This window comes from Galleria mellonella, unplaced genomic scaffold (assembly GCF_026898425.1).
Source record: "Galleria mellonella isolate WM207_F2 unplaced genomic scaffold, CSIRO_AGI_GalMel_v1 utg23, whole genome shotgun sequence".
Taxonomy (NCBI): Eukaryota; Metazoa; Arthropoda; class Insecta; order Lepidoptera; family Pyralidae; genus Galleria; species Galleria mellonella.
This window is the reverse complement of record NW_026442045.1, coordinates 2,771,019-2,791,115: the sequence shown is the minus strand read 5'-3', so window position 1 is coordinate 2,791,115 and position 20,097 is coordinate 2,771,019. Positions and strand designations below refer to the sequence as shown.

The 20,097-nt window shown below is 31.5% G+C and overlaps 1 protein-coding gene across 2 annotated transcripts; it reads right to left on the bottom strand.

Annotated features, from left to right (window-relative positions):
• Positions 1-1,589: 1,589 nt before the first annotated feature.
• LOC113513011 (uncharacterized) lies at positions 1,590-17,970 on the bottom strand. Of its 2 annotated transcripts, none has more exons than XM_026896998.2 (6): positions 17,799-17,966; positions 12,431-12,879; positions 11,330-11,659; positions 8,925-9,041; positions 2,128-2,238; positions 1,590-1,766 (listed from the first exon to the last, which is right to left on the bottom strand). In XM_026896998.2, the coding sequence occupies exons 1-6, from the start codon at positions 17,799-17,801 to the stop codon at positions 1,628-1,630; spliced, it is 1,149 nt and encodes a 382-aa protein (XP_026752799.2). In that variant the 5' UTR covers positions 17,802-17,966; the 3' UTR covers positions 1,590-1,627. The 2 variants fall into 2 exon arrangements, 1 of the variants encoding a protein (XP_026752799.2); XR_008252836.1 differs by having other exon boundaries at positions 1,644-1,766; positions 2,061-2,238; positions 17,799-17,970.
• Between the last annotated feature and the right edge of the window lie 2,127 nt (positions 17,971-20,097).

The following is a 20,097-nucleotide window of genomic DNA, read 5'->3' as shown; positions in this document are numbered from 1 at the left end:
AATGTCGAATTATCTCGAATCGTCTTAAATACAGTTTCTTCTACACCATGCTAGACTGTATTTAATTACACAATAAAATATGATCTTCATCTTACTAAAATCACATAATATTATATATCATTATGTCATAAATGTGAAAATTTGTAAAAATCAATTTTATTTATTATAATATCTTTGTTATTTAATCATACTTAAAATAGTTGGACGTAGTGATTACTTGCTCTGTGGTTGAATGAATATGAATGACATATTAAATAATTGGACTCCTTTTGTCCTAATTATCGCGGTGAAACCTATGGGATATAGCTAATAATTTAACAATGTTTGACTGATCTTTTTTTATCTATTTTTGTATATTTTGATTTAGGAAATATATATAATATAATCTATTTTTTAATACAGGAAATTTGCCTATCTAATATAACTGATCTTACAGATTTAATTAATGTCTTATCTCTTGAGAAAGTCGAGGGATTATACTTGTAGATAAGCGCGGTGATCGATAAGGATTTATAGGAGGAAAAAGTCCTGTTTGATGACACAGTTATCAAACGGGAAATTAATTTTTGTTGTTATAACGATTGAGTTGTAATGAGCTGAATATATGTTGTCCTTATTAATTAAGGGATTTTTCAATTTCAATTTTAACGGTTAATTATTTTTGAATTCATCAGAATAGGTTAATCGACCTGCTTTTATCCTCACACATCATCTCTCACTGGTGCTCCTTCAGAGTACACCGATAGCGCAGGCCATATTGATCCATTAAAAAAAAAAACCCTTTCTCATGTTGAGATCGTTTTCTTAAGATTCAATTTTAGTTTAATTAAATATATTAATATAATAAACAATAAGAAAAAAAAATTTAATTGTTTCTCAGGGTACAGAGGCGTAACACATTAGTCCTCAGAAATGGCAACGCATAAAGCTTATCATTGGCGACGCACTATACTCCGTTATGTCCAAGGTATATGTATATATCGGTATTTGTAGGCGATGGTTACCATTTTCCATCAGATGGGTCGATAGCTTTAATGCCATTCTAAGTTGCATAAAAAACTTTATCATTTGAATGTTGCAAATATCGAATTAAAAAATAAATGTTTATATAAACTATCTTAGGTTTAATTTAGCTCTAAATAACAATTATTTTTAGTTAGAGAATTAGTGATTATTTTTTATCAGAGTCATTTATGTACAGATGGTTTTATCGTTGTAGTGGATATTACTATTATAAGTACTTATATTGTAATTAATTACATTATAAAATTACTATTATCGTAATAGGTATGTAATTAATACGTATAAGATTTATATGTGACATTCAATGAACTCTACGATATGATTTAGATATAGAATTCGTATGCTACTATGTCAGGTCGATTAAAAGAGATTCTTAGAAATACGTTCATAATTGCTTACATTGGAGTTCATTCGAAATTACCTATTTCTATTTTTACCTCTAAAATAAAAAAAAAAAAAACTTATATTGATAGAAAATTGAAATTGCGGGATAGAATCTGAAATAGGAATATTGACAGAAGAACTAAAGTGACCGACAGTTCAAATTTTCTTGGTCAGTTTTATTGATTAAATGAAACTAAGCTATTTTATATTGTAATTGGTTTTATGTAAACATTTTTGGCCTGTGATGTTCGTGTTTGGGACGGTCGTGGGTCAAAAGCCATTGCAGAATCTTCGACAGGGCTTCTTGGTCGCCACAATGCAGCTTGTAGCATTGTTTACTTTTATATGGAATATGAGATCTGTAAATTAAATAAAGATAATATGGCAAAGCATTTTTTCTGGAAAATTATATTCTGTTCTCAAGCAGTATTGTGATGTTTGCAATTCTAACAAGTATATTGATTAAGAGTACTATATTCAATTAATATTATGTATTAAAGTTGCTCTGCCACAAAAAAATCTACTGTATTTTGACTTTATTAAAATTAGTATGTAACCAACATATTTTATTAAGAAAATAATCATCTAAATTAGTCCAATATTGCCGAATATCGCGTAATATTCTCATTATCAAGTACAATCGAGTTAAAAACCTTATCTTTTTGTAGCTGATTAAACATGCTAAAACATAATTATTGTTTAAAATTTTACTACGCATACTCGTAGTTCTTCTCTGAGTGTAGTTCGCACAGAAGTCTTCGGCGGCAGGATTCACTGATGGGCGCTAGATCTCTTACTGTGTCAGATCGACGGTACATATGTGATGGAAAACTGAAATATAATTTATTTATTATTATATACTTTTATTCATTTAGGATGCGTTTTTATCTACCGTTTCGTCCGGAACAGGATCTGTTCATTGATCGAGATAAGAAGTAGCCTATAGTCTTCTTCGTCTCATATAGTACATATACCAAATTTCAAATTCATTCATTAAGCTGTTAACGTGCTAAGTGGTAACAAACAGACGAACTAACTTTAATATTTACAATATTAATAAAGATTGAAGTTTTTTGAGGGAATGCAACACTCGTGAGACGCCATAGATGTTGTAGATGTTCATAGATAATTGTAGGCGTTTACAATTATCTGTCCACTGCTGGACATAAGTCTTCCTATATTGGAAAGCTTTGTTCGTAGTTGCCAAGTTTGGCAAGTAGATTGGCAGCCGCTTTGGTGATATTTAAAGAGGGAGGCTGCTGTCCATCTCTCGGTCTTAAATTTCCCTCAGTTGCCTCTTACGACACCCACGGTCAAGGAAGTCCCATTCTATGGGACCGGGACCATACAATGAATTTATTAGACTATATATATATATACCACTTTTGGGGTGTAAAAAATATATATATATTAAAAATACATATAATAACTATGTATATTACAGAAACTGGATTTTCGTTTTCTGTTTCATTTCATTATAGTATTATATGACGTATATTACTTTCCATGCACCATCATAGTGCATTGGTGGCTGGTCACTGAATTTGTATGTTACCGGAAGAACGGCGCTTATGCAACTAAGAAAGTAGCATACCTACTGCACATGTCATACAAATCGCCATGTGCCACTGAAATATATTATAAATTATGTATAACATTCTATCACGATTTTTATATCATTATCATCATTACCAGAGGGAGACTTTGTACAAAAGTCGATTGCTTGGGTACCTCTGTCCCATTCGTGTTTCAACCGTGAAACACTTGTGTTTGCATGGCTGTGTTTCGGTTTGAAGGGTGGAATATGGCGTGAATTTACTGGGTACAGAGGAATAACACCTGAGTCCTCAGGAATGGCAACGCATGGGGGGTATCATGGGCGAAACAGTATACTCTGTTATGTCCATAGTACTGCTCATGTCTATAGGCGACGGTTACCACTTTCCATCAGGTGGCCCGTCAGCTTGTTTGCCATTCTAAGTTGTATAAAAAAAATATCAGATTTTAGCTGTCCACTGCTGAACATAGCCTTCCCCATAAGGGGGAATTTAGCCAATAGCTGCCACGCTTGGCAGACAGGGTTGATAACTGCTTTGGGTTTTGGTGATAAGAGTGACGCTGTTGCCTATCCTTCCACCATAAGCTTACTAAGTCGCCTCTTACGACACCCACGGACCTCTTACGGGACTTACACGGCTATTTTTATTGTTCTGTTGGAATAGTAAACGATTTTGTACCTACGATTATTTGTACTTTGTCATTTCAGTCTAAACATGTTTCTACGTGTTCTTGTTTTTCTGCTATAAACATTTAAGGCCTTTGCAGATTTCACCTTCAAGTTCGTTGTCTGCAATTTTATCTATTGCTTATCGGCACATTACATATTATCTTTGATATGGCCAGAAAGACTACAAATAGAGAGCATGGGGGGAGAGGATTGTCAGTAATGGGGAGAATAGTCATTGCTCTCAATATACTGTATCAGGTCGACCTTCACACGGTTCTCCCTAGAAACCATCGTACTAATTTATTGTTGAATTTGTTATGATGTGCTAACTGACTTGCCTTTTTATTCTCACCAATCATCCCTCACTGGTACCCCGTCAGTGTATACCGATAGCGCAGGCGGGATCACCATTCCATTATCATCCATTGAAAAAAAAACAGAGAGCATGAAGAAAAAAAAAAAGGTATCACGCCGACTATAAATGATATGAGATAAGGGTAAGAATATAATGATATAAAGTTATTTATTGCGCGCTAATCCGGAATAGGTAGGTTTAATCGTATTTTCCGAATTATGAATGTCGGAAATATTGATATGCTAATTTTATTTCAAATGAGCTTTATTTCCGATTTTACCTTTGTTATCGCGAGATCATAATTAAATGTATTGGCCAATTAATATCTAATCAGGGGGAACGGAAGTGAACTCGACAAAACAAATAATTGAGCAATTACTGCCATAAATTATTTTGTTCGATGGAAGTACATATTTTTAATGTTTTTGGCTTATATACAAAAATATTATAATATGTATTACGCTTATATTGTCCGATAATTTATTACACGAGTACCTGTTCGTGAGAAGTGTAAAATAAAGTTTAGTTTTGTTTTAATGATCGAAATGGCACATTATACTCTTGTACAATACACGGTATCTATTCATGTGTTGAAATATTAAATCATAATAATATTTCCGATAAATTATTGGGGCATAAACTAACCTGAGTAATCCAATTTATACATTTATATAATTATGGAAATTTATAAAATTTTTAAGGAAATTTTTAATATGCATAGATAAGTAAGCTTAATGATATAATATGTATAAATAAGTTTTACGATAATGTAACTCATTTTTAGGGTTTTGTATCTTAAAAGTAAGTGGTAACCGTCATGTAGTATACTAGCTATATCCCGCGGCTCCTCCCGCGTGGTTTACTATAAAAAGTATTCTATGTGCTAAGTTAGAGTATAGCCTATGATTATGCTAAATTGCATTCGAATCCATTAAGTAGTTTTTGCGTGAAAAATTATTATTAATTATTAGCGTTATTAGAAAAAGTAGTATAGTAAAAAGGATATTTTGTATTAATCTTGAATGTTGTCTATCCGTATTCTAAATTTCATTGAAATCCTTTCAGCCGTTTAAGCATAATTGTTTCATAATCGTCCAAACATCTTTATTAATTTTCACATTTATAATATTAGATAGTATATTATTTTCTTAGTAATCAAGCCGGATTTGGATATCGTATCTTTAGAATTATTTACGCTGAATTTTAAATAAATATGCTAATTTTATCTTAACACGCTGATTGCATAAAATTATAGATAAACATTAGGTGGAAAGTATAATAAGCGGTTGCCAACCAGTCTGCCAAGCATGGCAAGTACTGATAAAACCCTCCAGTGGCAAATACCATGGGAAGTGACCCCCAGGCTATAGATCGGGATTGTTCCTTATGATAGTTTTGGGGGAGACTTATGTTCAGCAGTGGATAGTTAAAGGCTGACATGATGATGATGTTGATGTAAGTATAAAACACACACACACAAAAGGTCGTGTGTGGATTTTTTTTAATGGGTGAAAATTAAATGGTAACTCCCATTGCCTGCGCTATCGGTATATATTGGCAGGGCACCAGTGATTGATTATAGATGCGAATGAAGGCAGGTCAGTTGGCCCATCGTGAAGTATTCGACAAGAATTAACCACGATGTTTTCTAAGCGTGTGGAAATCGACCTGATAGGGTATATTGCTAGCAATAGGGCTGTTAAACACTATTATTTGACAATCCCTTGCAAGATGCAAGAACTATTCTACACATGGGAGGGACCATGTGTAGAATAATTCTTGCATCTCTGAAATAGATCCGCTCCAATATTTTATTGTTGCGTCAAGCCTGATATCTACGCTGTTTGTTTAGAGAATAGCTTAGCAGTACCTCCTACACGCTCTCTATATTCTGCAGAGACGAGCTGTCTGTATTGTGGGAGACGCTGGGGTAAGTAAAACTCTAGAACCTCTATAATTACGTACAGAAGTTTCCCTCAGTGTCTTCCACCGCTTATTCCATGAGGAAGTGCTTAGAATAACTTCATTTCCTTACTCCACATTACTTTTTCCGATATTGTAACATGAAGAAAGGCTAGCGATTACATCCATATATTATAGCCCGCCCGCGATCGCGTACAAATAAATTTGGCAACTCTTACGTGAATTGTACCGTAACAATATGAAATGGTTTTTCCTTCATTCTATAATCTCGGAATTTCCAAATGTAGTGTAAGAAGCACTTGATAAGTCGGCATAGTGTGGTCAACTGTTGAGAGTACATCATTCTGGGGGGAAAAGGATTGTTAGTAATGGGGTCAAATAGCCCCATTACTAGCAATATATCCTGTCAGGCGACCTCCACGTGGTTCCCCCTGGAAACCATCGTGAACAATTCTTGTTGAATTCGTCACGATGGGCTAACTGGCCTGCTTCATCCTCACCTATCATCCTTCACTGGTGCCCCGCCGGTGTATACCGATAGCGCGGGTGGGATGGGATTACTATTCCATTATCACCCATTAAAAAAAAAAGTACATTATTTTCTTTTCGGTTGATCATATTTATGGATCATATTGTCTTTGTGTTCGTTTAATATGACGTGATCACATGTCATGCTATAATAAATAAAAAAAAAACACACACCCAAAATTAATATATATACATATGTTACACATATCTTTGGAATTAAAAAAATGGTTACAAATGTAATTTTTCTATATTAATATTATCAATATTGTGTATTTGTCGACGGCAGAGGCTCGCCGATCGGCATTACGTACATATGTCTGTTTATAAGTCATATCGACTGCCGAGCCTCTGATATTACACGCCTTAGCAACAGTATGCAAATGGAGGGCATCGATCATACATATTTGGAATATAACAATAATATGCAGGTAGCTAGTCTTTATTATTGCCTCTTTTTGTTTTGTACTTTCTAATTATTTTTGGTTTTATTATATTCACTCATCTCGAACTGTGTAGTGTCGTTGGTACAGGTACAGGTTGTTCTTTTTTTTCGAGATTTTTTTGTCTTTGGTAATATCAAGATCATTATAAATGTTTTTTATGAGATTCGGTCTCTATTATTATTATAATAGAGACTCTATCTATTATAATTATAATAGAGGAATATATATTATATTATTAATAATTATTTGATTATTACATTTTTTCAAATATAAAACAACATATAAAACATAAAATGAATTAAATGTTTTCAGTGTGTCAGTCGGCTACACCAGGCGACTAATCCAAATTTTTGCTTAATATTTACACTAGTTAATTGATATTTTAATTAACATACTGTATTTTATTATATAATGCCTATATTCAGCGGCGAGCAAATAATGGCTGTGATGATGATAAAGTATAAAGTAGATTAATTAACTACATTATATATAAGCGACGGTTATTATTATTACTTTCCATTATCTGGCAGTGAATTTACAGGGTACAGAGGAATAACACCTGAGTCCTCAGGAATGCCAACGCATGGAGGGGGGGGGGGAAGTATTATGGGAGAAACAGTATATTCTATTATGTCCATGGTACTGCTCATGTTTATAGGCAACGGTTACCACTTTCAATTAGGTGGGCCGTCAGCTTGTTTGCCATTCTAAGTTGCTAATAGGTCTCAGATCTAAATTCCTTTTGGATGGTCAACTTTAAGAAGAGGAGGATTAATGTTTTTCCATAAACATCATTTGAACTGATAGGTTCCAATCTAAAACTAGGCGTCGTTGTATTAAACCGATGAAATTCAAAATAGGTTAACTGTGAAATAGGGACTGTTTCAGGTCCAGGCACTCTTAGAAAATATTCATTAATACTATTAGGGTCGTTATAATCACTTTTACAAGGATCTATTAATATTCAAATCTATGTATTAAGCTATCATTTTGTTTATCGGTGTAATTCTCATATAGATAGGAAAAGCTGAAAAAAGTTTTATTGTCTTTTTCAAAGAATCTATCTCAGTCATTCTTTCTCAAAGGTTTATCAAATTTTAAAAGCCGGTATTAAATTGATAATAATGGCAATTTTTCTAATATTTAAAATAGGCAGTGAACGTATTAATCTTTAAATAGTGTAAAACGAAAACGCAATCTGTGTCTGTTTACTTTTCCGCTTATTTATTTTAAATCATTTATTCGATTTTGATAAGGGTTTCCCTATCATTTAGATATTATTTTATGAAAGGTTCGTCGCCGATAGTATTATAGGCGAAGTAATTAACTGATCCTATAGCTGCCATGCTCAAGTTGAAATTCCTGAGGATTATAATATTATATTATGCCTGCCCTATAATTTTACTACCATATGATAGTACCATGAGTGCCACTGCTCAAATTGAAGTACAGCTATGCAAGCACGATTGCTTTGGTGCATAAACATGGGTGGTAGCGGTGCGCGAACCCAGAAGATTTTGTTATTCGATTAATTAGTAATTCTATAATTCGATTATTAAATTAGTAATTTACTAGTTTCCGTATTCAAATGATTTTACTAATTAGTAATTCGATCTAAACAACTAACACTGAAGACAAAGCCCTTTCCCTAACATTCTCTCCACTCATGACCAAAAAAACATCGGCCTATTTTTTCATTTATATTCCTATAAATTTACCTTGATAAATATCAAAAGTTGCTATTATTATATATATTATACTAGTGTTTAGTAATCGGATGAAATTAATAGTTGTATGAATAAAATTAGTAGTTGAATAATTTGAGAATCATTCGAATAAACCGAATGAATTGCTCAGTCGAATAATTAGTAGTTTGATTAGTAAAGTCGCACATCGCTAATGGGATAGGAGGTACTAATGCAGACGACTTTTATAAAGTCTCCGGTAAACAAATTAATAAACTTCTAAATTATATGATACTTGAGAATTATGCAGTAGGAAAAGTTAAAAGAAATATAGTTTATGTACTACAAATACTCACTGATTTCCAGGGCCGGTATTTTCAATGGTGATTACGTTGGGGGTGAGCGCTGAGATTATGAGTCCTACGGGAATGAATGCGGTCACTAAACGAAGTAGATTCCTCCATGGGTTTACTCTGGAAATGAGTGGGTTACATTTTAAGACTGTGTTGTACAGGTGAATATTATATATAATAATATTTTTGAAGCTAAGATATGTATTTAACGTAGTGATACGAGTGCAAATTGTAGTTTGGTCTTGTAAAATTGGACGTAGTATCGACTATAGATTGAAATGTACACACGTAATATCTCTATAGAGAGCAGCTAGCAATAATTATACCTCAGTAAATTTTATACATTAAAATGATTAATACTTCTTTCGATAGCTGGTGAAAGGATTTCCGAAGGAGGACAGCAATTACTGTAGACATTTTTACTGAGCCTTTTTGTTTGGTTTAAAATTTTAATATTTTCTTGTTTTGGCTTGGCATACCAAACAGGTTCCATAATAAACAACCAGGTTCCATAACTGTTGGAAAGGAATTCCTTCTGGTGGCATGTTAGTGATATTTATTTCAAGACGACGCGCCCAGATATTTTCATTCATTATATTATTCGCTTGTAGCTTTACACGATTCTCTTACCTAATTTAGCTGATTTTTTTGTGGAACTATTTTGAATTACCTATAATTTATTGGAAGGACATAAATAGTATACAAAAATACTTTCCTCGTGATTACCTGATATCAATAGTTAATCTATCCCATTTTAAGTGGCAATACATATTATATAAGTAATACATATTAGTAAAAGGCGGGCGATGTTTTTAGTTTTCACATGAATTATGTACGTAATAATCTATCTAACAATATAAAACATTATGTCTATGTTAAATAATACATATATTGAAAATACTATTTAATCTTGAAAACCTAATAAAATATTTGGTGATGTTACAAGCAACCATAAAGAGATAGATAAAATATATTGATTAATTACATTCCATAGTCACTATGTTAAGTTGCGAATAAATTAATGTTTTTATACTTGTATTGTTTATATATTGTAAGTGTACTGGTAATTTTAGATATTAAAGAAACAAATATGTGTACAGTAGATATCCATAATATTTACACAACTTTCACTAAAGTCTTCAAAGGTCATACTATGAAATGGCCTGTGCCTGAGCCTGGCCTCCTGTTCAATGGTAAATCATGGCACAAATATAAATCTTTTAGATTTATATTATTATCAGATATAAGATTATTAATAACGTCTTAATAACTATAAACTATTACAAGTTGAAATTCTTTGTCTCTTATAGTATTTAGATAAAATTTATGAAAGGATTTGAAATTTTCATGGGAAATGTAAGTAATGAGCTACTTAGCAGTGGAGGCCATGACTTTCCTAATAAACACTTATCTATTATCTAAAAGAGAAATTTTTAATCACTAATTCTATAGTCAATCAAGTCAATAATTTATTTGCATAAACATAGGTATTCAGTTACATGATATTAAACATAAAAAAATAGTTTATGTAATAGATCGCTATGTTCCGCCGTTATTGGGCATATAAATATGAGGTGCTAATTGAAAATCAGCGTTTCTGCTTTTGCAGAAACCTTAAGCTGAATTAGCATCCTTTTTCTTTACCATAACACTGACTGATTTCTACTACTCTTTATATATAAATGTAAACTTTTTTTCTATATTTTATTTATTTATTTTTATGTTGTTATTACTTATAATCTAAGTATATGTAAGTGTTATGGTTTATTGAAATAAATTTTCATTCATTCATCCATTCATTCATAAATATTACAAAACTTTTCACCAAAATTATTAAACACAATAATAATAATCATCAATTTAAGAAACTTAAATCTAATTGATATTTATTTATTAAATTAGACATATATTCAAATATTATATATGTCAAATTACAAGTTCCTCGTTGTTTTTATTCCATGTTCTTTTTCGTACCTACGAGTATATCCTAAACTTATAACCATTTGCATATGGATCTTTTTATATGTGATATAGGAAAATATACTTTGAATTGATAATTTATTTTATCTCTTCGTTTTAGTTTCTATAAAAAAATTTACAAATGAGTATCTTAATTTTTGTGCTATATAGGTTTGTGTATTTTATTCACGTAAAAAATATTTATTCACTGTTACGCCACCAACCCACTTCTCTTTGTTCTCTTTAACCAAAGGTTGTCTGTAAGACTGTTGATAAGACTGCCTTTTGTACCTTTATGTATATATTTTAAGCTGTACTTTTCGTTACTGTATTGCACTTAAATTATTTAATTATTATATATTTTTATGTTTTTAGTGCAATATAGAGTTAAATAAATAAATAAAATTAAAGCGTGCCATCTTTTTCTAACACGTAAGAATACTACTCACCTCTTTTTTATGTCTACTGGGTTCTCTTTCACGTCTCCCGTGGCATTGAAATCTAATCCGAAATCTTCGTTGTCTCCATCTTCATTAGGTTTATTTTTAAATGCATCTGGCGACTTGTAAAGACCTCCAGCTGGGACCCTCATAGGCACTTCTACAGTTGGCTTTGACTCCAGGTTTCCAGATTCAAAACTAGATTCGTATCTACTTGGTTGCCAATTATTTTTAGTTTTAGTAAGAATACTGTTCTCAATTTTGTATGGGAAATCGTTCTGCCTGAATATGTCTCTCGGTATATTATAAAGATTAGATTTAAAAGGATCTCGGTGTGAACTGAAATGAAGAAACATCGTATAGTGTCGATTATAATATTTTCACCATTTATTTGGATAAAAGTATTTTATGAGAAAGTAAGTTGTACATTAATAATAAAAAATATGCTTTAGAACAACATTCATTATCATCATTATTATATCAACCATTAGTTGACCACAATAGAATCTAGGCCTCTACTATAAATAATGATTTTGCCGAAAGTTGCTATACTCGGTAGGTGAAATGGTAATTGCAGTTAGGATTTTAGTGACGTTTTAAGAGAGACGTTGCTGAGTATCCCTTGACCATTAAGTTCGAATAATATTAAATTACAACAATATTATTAAATATTAAACAATAATACTGCTGAAACATGATGATTACTTTTACACTTTTATCCATTACTGTTTGCAAAACACTATCTTAAAGTCTTGCTATAATACATACACGATATAATGTTTTTATTGTACATTTATGTTTTTTTGTTTGTACTTATTTCTTTTTATTGTTATGTATGTGCTAGAGGCATAAGATAATTAACTATTTATCTAACGTTAGGAAGCCGATATAGACTATATTGTTAGATTTCCTGTTTTTACCGAGTTATACTTCCGTTATACAAAAAAAAAAAAAAAGATATAATAAAACGAGAAAATTAATGTAATAATTATATTATCTACAATACCTAGTACCTAGATTACAATAGCTGTAAACGTGCTTTCCCAATACTGAATCACAATGAATTAAAAATATTTATAATTATAAATATTTTTAATTATAAATACAAACCTTAAAAAAGCAGAAGCTGGTTTTCTCATAGGAACAAAGGATTCTAATACTTTTCGAGGTGGAAATATCTCATGACTTTCATCAAAGTATGTTTCCAGTTGTGGACTTGGTTTAAATTCTTTGCTGCTATTGACCATCTTGATATCGTTTTGAGTTAGATTTTCTTTAGATTCTACAGGATTCGTAACATTTTCTTTTTCCGTTTTTGGTAATTTTGATTCAGCAAAAGCAGTTTCTATTTTCCAAACTGTAGCTGCAGTATTAATTGTTTTGTTGTTTGAATTTAGTTCATTCTTAGTTACGTTTGTAGTATTACTAATAGGGTATAGTGTTGTAGTATTATAAAATGTTTCAAGTTCAGTCGGAGTATCTTCTGTACTTTCTATTACTCTGTGACAAATGTGTACATTGATAATGAGCGACCAAGCTAATAAAGAACGCCATCTTATCTGCAAACAATTTTTTTTACGTATACTTAACAGATTATAAATTAAAGTCGTCAGCTTTACTTTGCGTTAAAGGTATAATATATTATACGTGAATTAGTTTGTTAATTAGACTCCTTTTTTTTAGGTTTCTGCACCTCAAAACGAAAAAAAAAAAACAATTTAATACACATATGTAAGTCGGAGACCCAAAAGCGGACTTGTAACATAAATAAATGAATTTTAAACATGGGCGTCTCTTTTGGCGGGGAAATTACAAATAAAAAAATGCAAAGTATATTGTATAACATATTAAATGAAATGTCTTGTTGTATGCGTAAAATTTTGAAAAAAATACGGAAAATAGTTCTTTATATATAGATTACAGAAAAAACTATAAGAAGTGTATGGCATTGAAAGTAACATATAAAATTTTCCAATATTTGTGAGTATAAAAAATTTCATTGGTAGTTGTAATGATACGAACAATTTTCCTCAAATACTCTAGATAATCATCAGAATGTACAACCCTCTTTATGTCAGTAACTCGTACTTGTTAGATTTTTATTTCAATTTATATTTCTGCTGAGTATTTTTAATTAAAAGTATATGGCTTTCACATGATTACAATATATGATAAATATGACGATAATAATATTGTTACAAATTAATGTGATGTGGGTGATATACTGTTAAGGTTTGCGAATAAGAAGGTGACGATGCCACAGGCTCGTCGGCCGGCATGACGTATGAGCAGTCAGTGACTTCAGAGAAAGTGAATGTCGACAGATTGCGTAATACGCGTCAGAGCCTCAATGGGCTCGTGGCTACAAGGCTAATTACAGTGGCTAACTTGTGTAGCGTAGGGGGGAAGGGATTGTTAATAATGCGAACTACCAGTCCCATTGCTAGCAATTTACCCTGTTAGGTCGACCTCCACGTGGTCCTCTTTGGAAACCATCGTGCTGAATTTCTGGTGTATTTTTTGCGATGGGCTAACTTATCTGCCTTTTCATTCTCACCTATCATCCCTCACTGGTGGTCTGCCAGTGTATACCATTAGCGCAGGTGGGAGTTACCATTCCATTATCATCCATAAAAAAACAAAACTTGCTTAGTGTTGCCATATTCGGTATTTTATTTAGAATATTGGGTAAAAATTTGAAATTTTTTAACAAAAATGAAATTTAGATAATTTATTGGAGAGTTTCGCATTGGAAGCAGTAAGATGACAATAACTGCTGTACAGAGAGGAGCGTGAATTTTCTCCGTCGCACTCGTAGTGGTTTTAACTAAGTAACTAGCAGTGAAAACAGATAACTGTCAGAGATTGAGTAAAAAGGAGAAAATACTATAAAGCTATTTAGGAAGAAATAAAAAATCGTGTCACCTTTGAATTTATTTTTAGAGAGTCGGAATATTTGCTTTTTTATTTTACTTTTTTAAATTATCTATCAGAGATTTAGGTTTGGATTCGATTTTCGGATCCTTGAACCGCAGTCAGATATTGTCTGACTGTGATTTATACCGATATTGTACTTTAGTGTGTCTTCAGAATTAAAAATATTATACCTGAAACGATCGGCTGGGAATCCTATTAATATTATAAATGTGTAAGTTCGTAAAGGTGTGTGGATTTTTAGATGTTTGTTGTTTGTTGTATTGAAGACGCTTAAACGGAACGACGGATATGCATGTGATTTGGTACACGGGTAGGTTGTGTCCTAACTTATTACATGGGATACTTTATACATAGATTTACACGGACAAAGTTGTAGAAAATCGCTAGTACGTCAGATTTTCTTTTTACACTGACAGCGACCTATGTTCCGTTTCTTAGCCCTCACGTCTGACCTGAAATCACAATTCAAGAATTTTTTCTGATCAATACTTAAGTGGAATCGTAATTTTGATTCTATTTATATAATTTAATAAACATGGCAATATAGAGGAAACAAATGTCAATTATATTTCCATACATTACTATACTTTTTACTTACGTATTTGTTATTTTGTTGTAAAATGAGTGATTAACAGAGTATTTTAGATATTTTATTATAAATAATATAATTAGAAATAATTAATATAACTCTCTACTGTACGATTGATTACGAGAAATGAGAATATTCTATAAATATTTTAGTTTATTTGATTATGTATATTAGTAATTTATTAATCTATATTTATTGATATGACAGCCTCTCAATACAATATGATTTATACTGTATTTTTCTAATTTTCTATGTTGAAAGTTACCTTTGTATCAAAAACATTTAGTACAATCACTTAATACAATGGTACATAGTCCACAGAAAAGAGTATTAAATTGACATTGAAGAATATCGTAAAAAATAATTATAGAATTTATCACACACAGTCTACCGATTTCACTTTGAAGAAATTTATAAAACCGTAATAATACAATCGTAATAAATGTAATAACACAGTCTGAAATGTAATAAATTGTCGTTGAAGAGCTTCGTAAAACACTAATAATACAATGAAATAAAAAAGAATATGAAATAGAAATTTGTTAATATCTAATAATATAATCGATGATTATATAGTCTACAGTAGAGCGAATTAGTTCGACCTTGAAGGACTTCGTGATCGTAATCAGGTGGTCTACCATGAAACGAAAATCCGAATTTTCGGGCTCAATTTCGTGTTATTGTTTGTACCAAAATCGACCCAGTAAATGGAGCTTAACATTTCATTTGTCATAAATCCTATCCTAATAGTCGAGAGGAATAATATTTTAACATTTTTAATAATTTTAAACGGCATGTATTATGTAATTTTAACATCAAATTTCTGTTTCGTTCGTGCCCGAAATTTCGGAAAATATTTCATGGTAGGCCCTCTGGTTACTGCGTCACTCTTTCGGCATCGGACTATTAGGTGGGGATTGTGTCCACTCATGTCGTTGGTATGAAAATTTTGAGCCTCCTATACAGATTTAATAGCTAGATGTACCCGCCGTTTTAATATCGTTTGTTGACAAACATGTTTTTTTGGCAAAAATGTCCAATTTTACTGCTAGAGCTCTGCACTAAAATACGAGTAGATGCTAGTGATTTCGATTTCATCCTTCACATATAAACTTTATTATGTCCTTTATTACAATTGAATATAAAGATATACAGAGATTAATAACTTGTTTGCAAGAGTGAGCTTATCTTTAAAAGAGATCTCTTCTAGTGAACCTAATGAAATGAGTTCAATCAAAACTTTAACATATTAGTTAAATTTGAAAATAACATACAACATCAGTACTGTACTATTAGTACTATTATATTAATGTATGTTATTATCAATCGACTTAAAAAAAGGAGATTCTAAATGCGGTTGTATTTTTTTTATGTTTACTACCTCATAACTTCATCACTTTTTTTTGAAAATTTCACTTTTATCTGGAAGGATATACTTACAGATTTGTCCCATAGAAATTTTATTAAAATCAATTCAGAGATCAGTAGTTTAGTTTTAAAATCAAAATACTAGTTTTGTTATAAATCAGTATTTGAATTTGTTTTTAATTTCATAAAGAGTATTATATCTTTTGCGCATCACTTGTTGGGAAATACTTTTTTTTTTTTTTTTTTTACAACACAGGGGGCAAACGAGCATGCGTCACCTGATGGTAAGTGACTACCGCCGCCCATGATCACCCACAACACCAGCGGCATTGCAGGTGTGCTGCCGGCCTTTTAAAAAGGAATATACTCTTTTCTTGAAATGTTGTCGTATCATTCAAAATACTGCTGCTGGAAGTTGATTCCAAAGAATGGTTGTGCGTGGAAGAAAGTTCATTGAAAATGCACGGTGGAAGACCGCCACTCGTCCAGATGATTGGGATGAAACTTTAGTTTGTGGCGGGTTGTACGGTGGTGAAAATCAGCAGCAGGTATCAATCCGAACAATTCCAGTACTGATTCGAATCTAAGACTCTAAACACATCATCAATATTTGCTATTCGTAATTCACAACACGACGGTAAGGTGTTATTTGCCCAGGCAAATCACAACTCCACCATCAGAAAAAGTATTAATACACACAATTTACGTGCATACTCGTACATTGTCTTGGGCAGCCTAATAAAGCGTATTTTATAAAGTACTTATTTATATTTACGAGTATTTTTTTAATATGGAACTTTCGAATTCCTTCCGAATACTTAGATAAGAATAGTAGGTATTTCGAATATGAAAGTAGAATACGGGCATGTCACAAAAAAATAATAAGAAATGTGACGATTAAAAAGTGCTTATGTATGCAATTTTAAATCATTATATCTTATTTTTGTTATTATTTTTTATTTATTTTTGTTTAATTATTTTGCAAACAAATCTATTTAAAAAGTTTATTTTATTTTACATCTTACACACATCTTATCTTCTCGTACTATCTATTCTATCTATCTATTCGTACATCTTATTAATATTGAATCAAATGACCTTGACATATTTGGACTCAGTTATTATCAATTTCGCAGACAATTATACAAAATAATGTAATATTTAGAAATCTCTTAAATAATTTTGTTTTGGTTTTTTATTTAACTTTTTTTATGTTTATGTTTATTTTTATGTTTAAATTTTTTACTAATAGTTGCAACCTAATAGCTTTGTTGCAGTCGCATTTATTATTAGCTACAGTATTTATCATGCTGTGTGCACATGTTGTGGCAAGTTTACCTGATACCCATTATGTACTTGCATATTATAATTAAAGTTTTTATTTGTAAACTTCTGTTATGTGCGCCTAATAAATAAAATAAAAATAAAATAAATAAAATTGAGTCATTTTAGCAAACTGCAATTACTTACATCTAGATAGATTTCACCTAAATTTTGTTTTCTTAAATTAACGTCTATAAGTAAGTGGTATATTGTTAGTATTAATATTTTTTATTGTTTTGTCAATTAAATTTAATAACTTACCATATTGTTCCGCTGATGACTATGTCCCACAAGACTATGCGCGGGCGCACATTTACCTAATATTTATAACATCTCTAAGTGTTGTCGTAGCCATCAGGACGTGTCACTATTGTTCTAGTGCAGTGAAAACTAGGGTTGTCGATTTAGAACAAATAATTACTACTTTTATTCAGTTAATAACAAACTTAGAGGCTATATTGATATTATATGAATGTTTACATAGTATAAACATATTTTTTTATGGTAGTCGTCGCTTATATATATAAATAGTTCCATGGATATCACAGAATCACTGGTAATAATGCTCACGGTAACTTTGCATAGTAGCTTATGTGTTGCTATTAATAAGAATTGTGGGTTTATGCTTCCGTACTCTGGTATTTCATATTTTACTATATTCTAACCTCCAAATTGAAATACAATCATACTGGCACATCTTCACGGTAGAAACAAGAGTGAGATGTAGGTATTTTAGTAAAAAACTTTTGTACAAGATTTTCCTCTAGTCTTTATAGAAAATTAAAAAAAAAACTGCCCTGTACAAACCGTCTATCGAAATCACCTATGTATGTAAAGAATTTGTATTAATCATGGCGAATGGCCTGACCTAACCTCATCCTCAACTGCCATTCTTCACTAATATCTACCCCGTCAGCATATGCTAATAGCACAGGCCTTAAACAAATGTTAATGAAATACTTTATGTATGTAATACTGTAGTATAAGTGTTATAGATTAAAAAATCTTGTTTCTGATATCTTTAATCACTGTTTAAATAATAAAGCAATACAAAATCGTGGGTAACAATGGCAATATTTTTTTCTACATTAGAATAAATTACTAAAACAAAAACTATAAATTAGTTCTCTGTGGATACCAGTTCAATGCTTTTTTATATATTTATTGGGAGTTTTTTTTGTCATAAAAATTAAGTACCTTAAATAATAAATGTGATTTTTAATTCCTAAGAAATACAGTTGTAAACCCTATACAAAACGTCCATTTTCCGCACGGTAATTTCGAGCGTGCGCTGTCCCGCCTTTATGTTACGCAGGTGTATCGCACTTGCTACGTAATCTTTATTATAAATAAAATAATTATTATCGGTGTATTGGTAGGTATCTAAATTTAATTTTAATGACTAATCTAAAGTCGTCAGCTTGGGCACCTCTGTCCTATTCAAGTTTCTACCGTGAAGCAGCTGTGATTCTATGGTTGTGATTCAGTTTTATGATATGCTTGTGAAATTACAGGGTAAGGAGGCGTAACACTGTACTCTCGAGGAATGGCGACGTAAGAAGGGTACTATGGATATCAAAGTATATTCTATGGATACCATGATACTGTTCATGTCTATAGGCGATGGTTATCACTTTCCATCTGAGGGGCTGTTAGCTTATTTGCTATTCTAACTATCATAAAAAATACATGCGAATGATTAACATTTATTTTTTTCTTTTGTTTCGAGAAAGATACCTATTTGCTCGAGAATGACAGAACGAATATAGTATTAAAAAAATTAAAATCCCTATTTTATGTGATGGTGAAAACTTTGTTCTGTTTTTGAAAAATTATTTGAATAATTCGCATTATTATTAACTTTCCCCTCTTACGTCGTCATTCCTTAAGACTACGGACTACTTACCCTGTAATTTCACAGGCATATCATAAAACTTAGACACATAAAATAGGTTTCTATGAATTTTGTTATTTTTGTTTTTTATGTGAAGACATTACATCGCCCTGAGAAGATATAAGTTCAATCATTATCATCAAATCAGCATTTAACTGTCCACTGCTAAACGTAAGCCTCCCTCTTGGCGGGTTTGGCCAGTAGTTGGCACACTTGGTAGGCGAATTGGTAACCGTAGTCAGGCTTTAGAAATGTCTTAAGAGGGACGGTTCTGCCCATCTCTCGCCCTCCCTTAGTCAACTTTTACGATACCCACGGAATAGGAAGAAATGGCTTATTCTATGGCAGGACCATACGGACAAGTACTATATGATCCATGAATGCGATCAAGCAAAAAGAGATAATGTAATTATTGATTCTCTTCTTTATATAGCTCAATATTTATTATTTGAATATCACATATTAGATTTAAAATTTGATGAAAAACTAATATAGTGATAAACTAAAAAGTTTAACGATACCCAATTCTTAAAAATACATATAGTTTTTTAGATTAAAAACAGTTTATTACAGACTTAAATACTTGCATATTATAATTATCAAAGATCTTTCATTACCTGAAGTCTCGAATATATATTACACGATGTTGGAATAAACAACTGAATA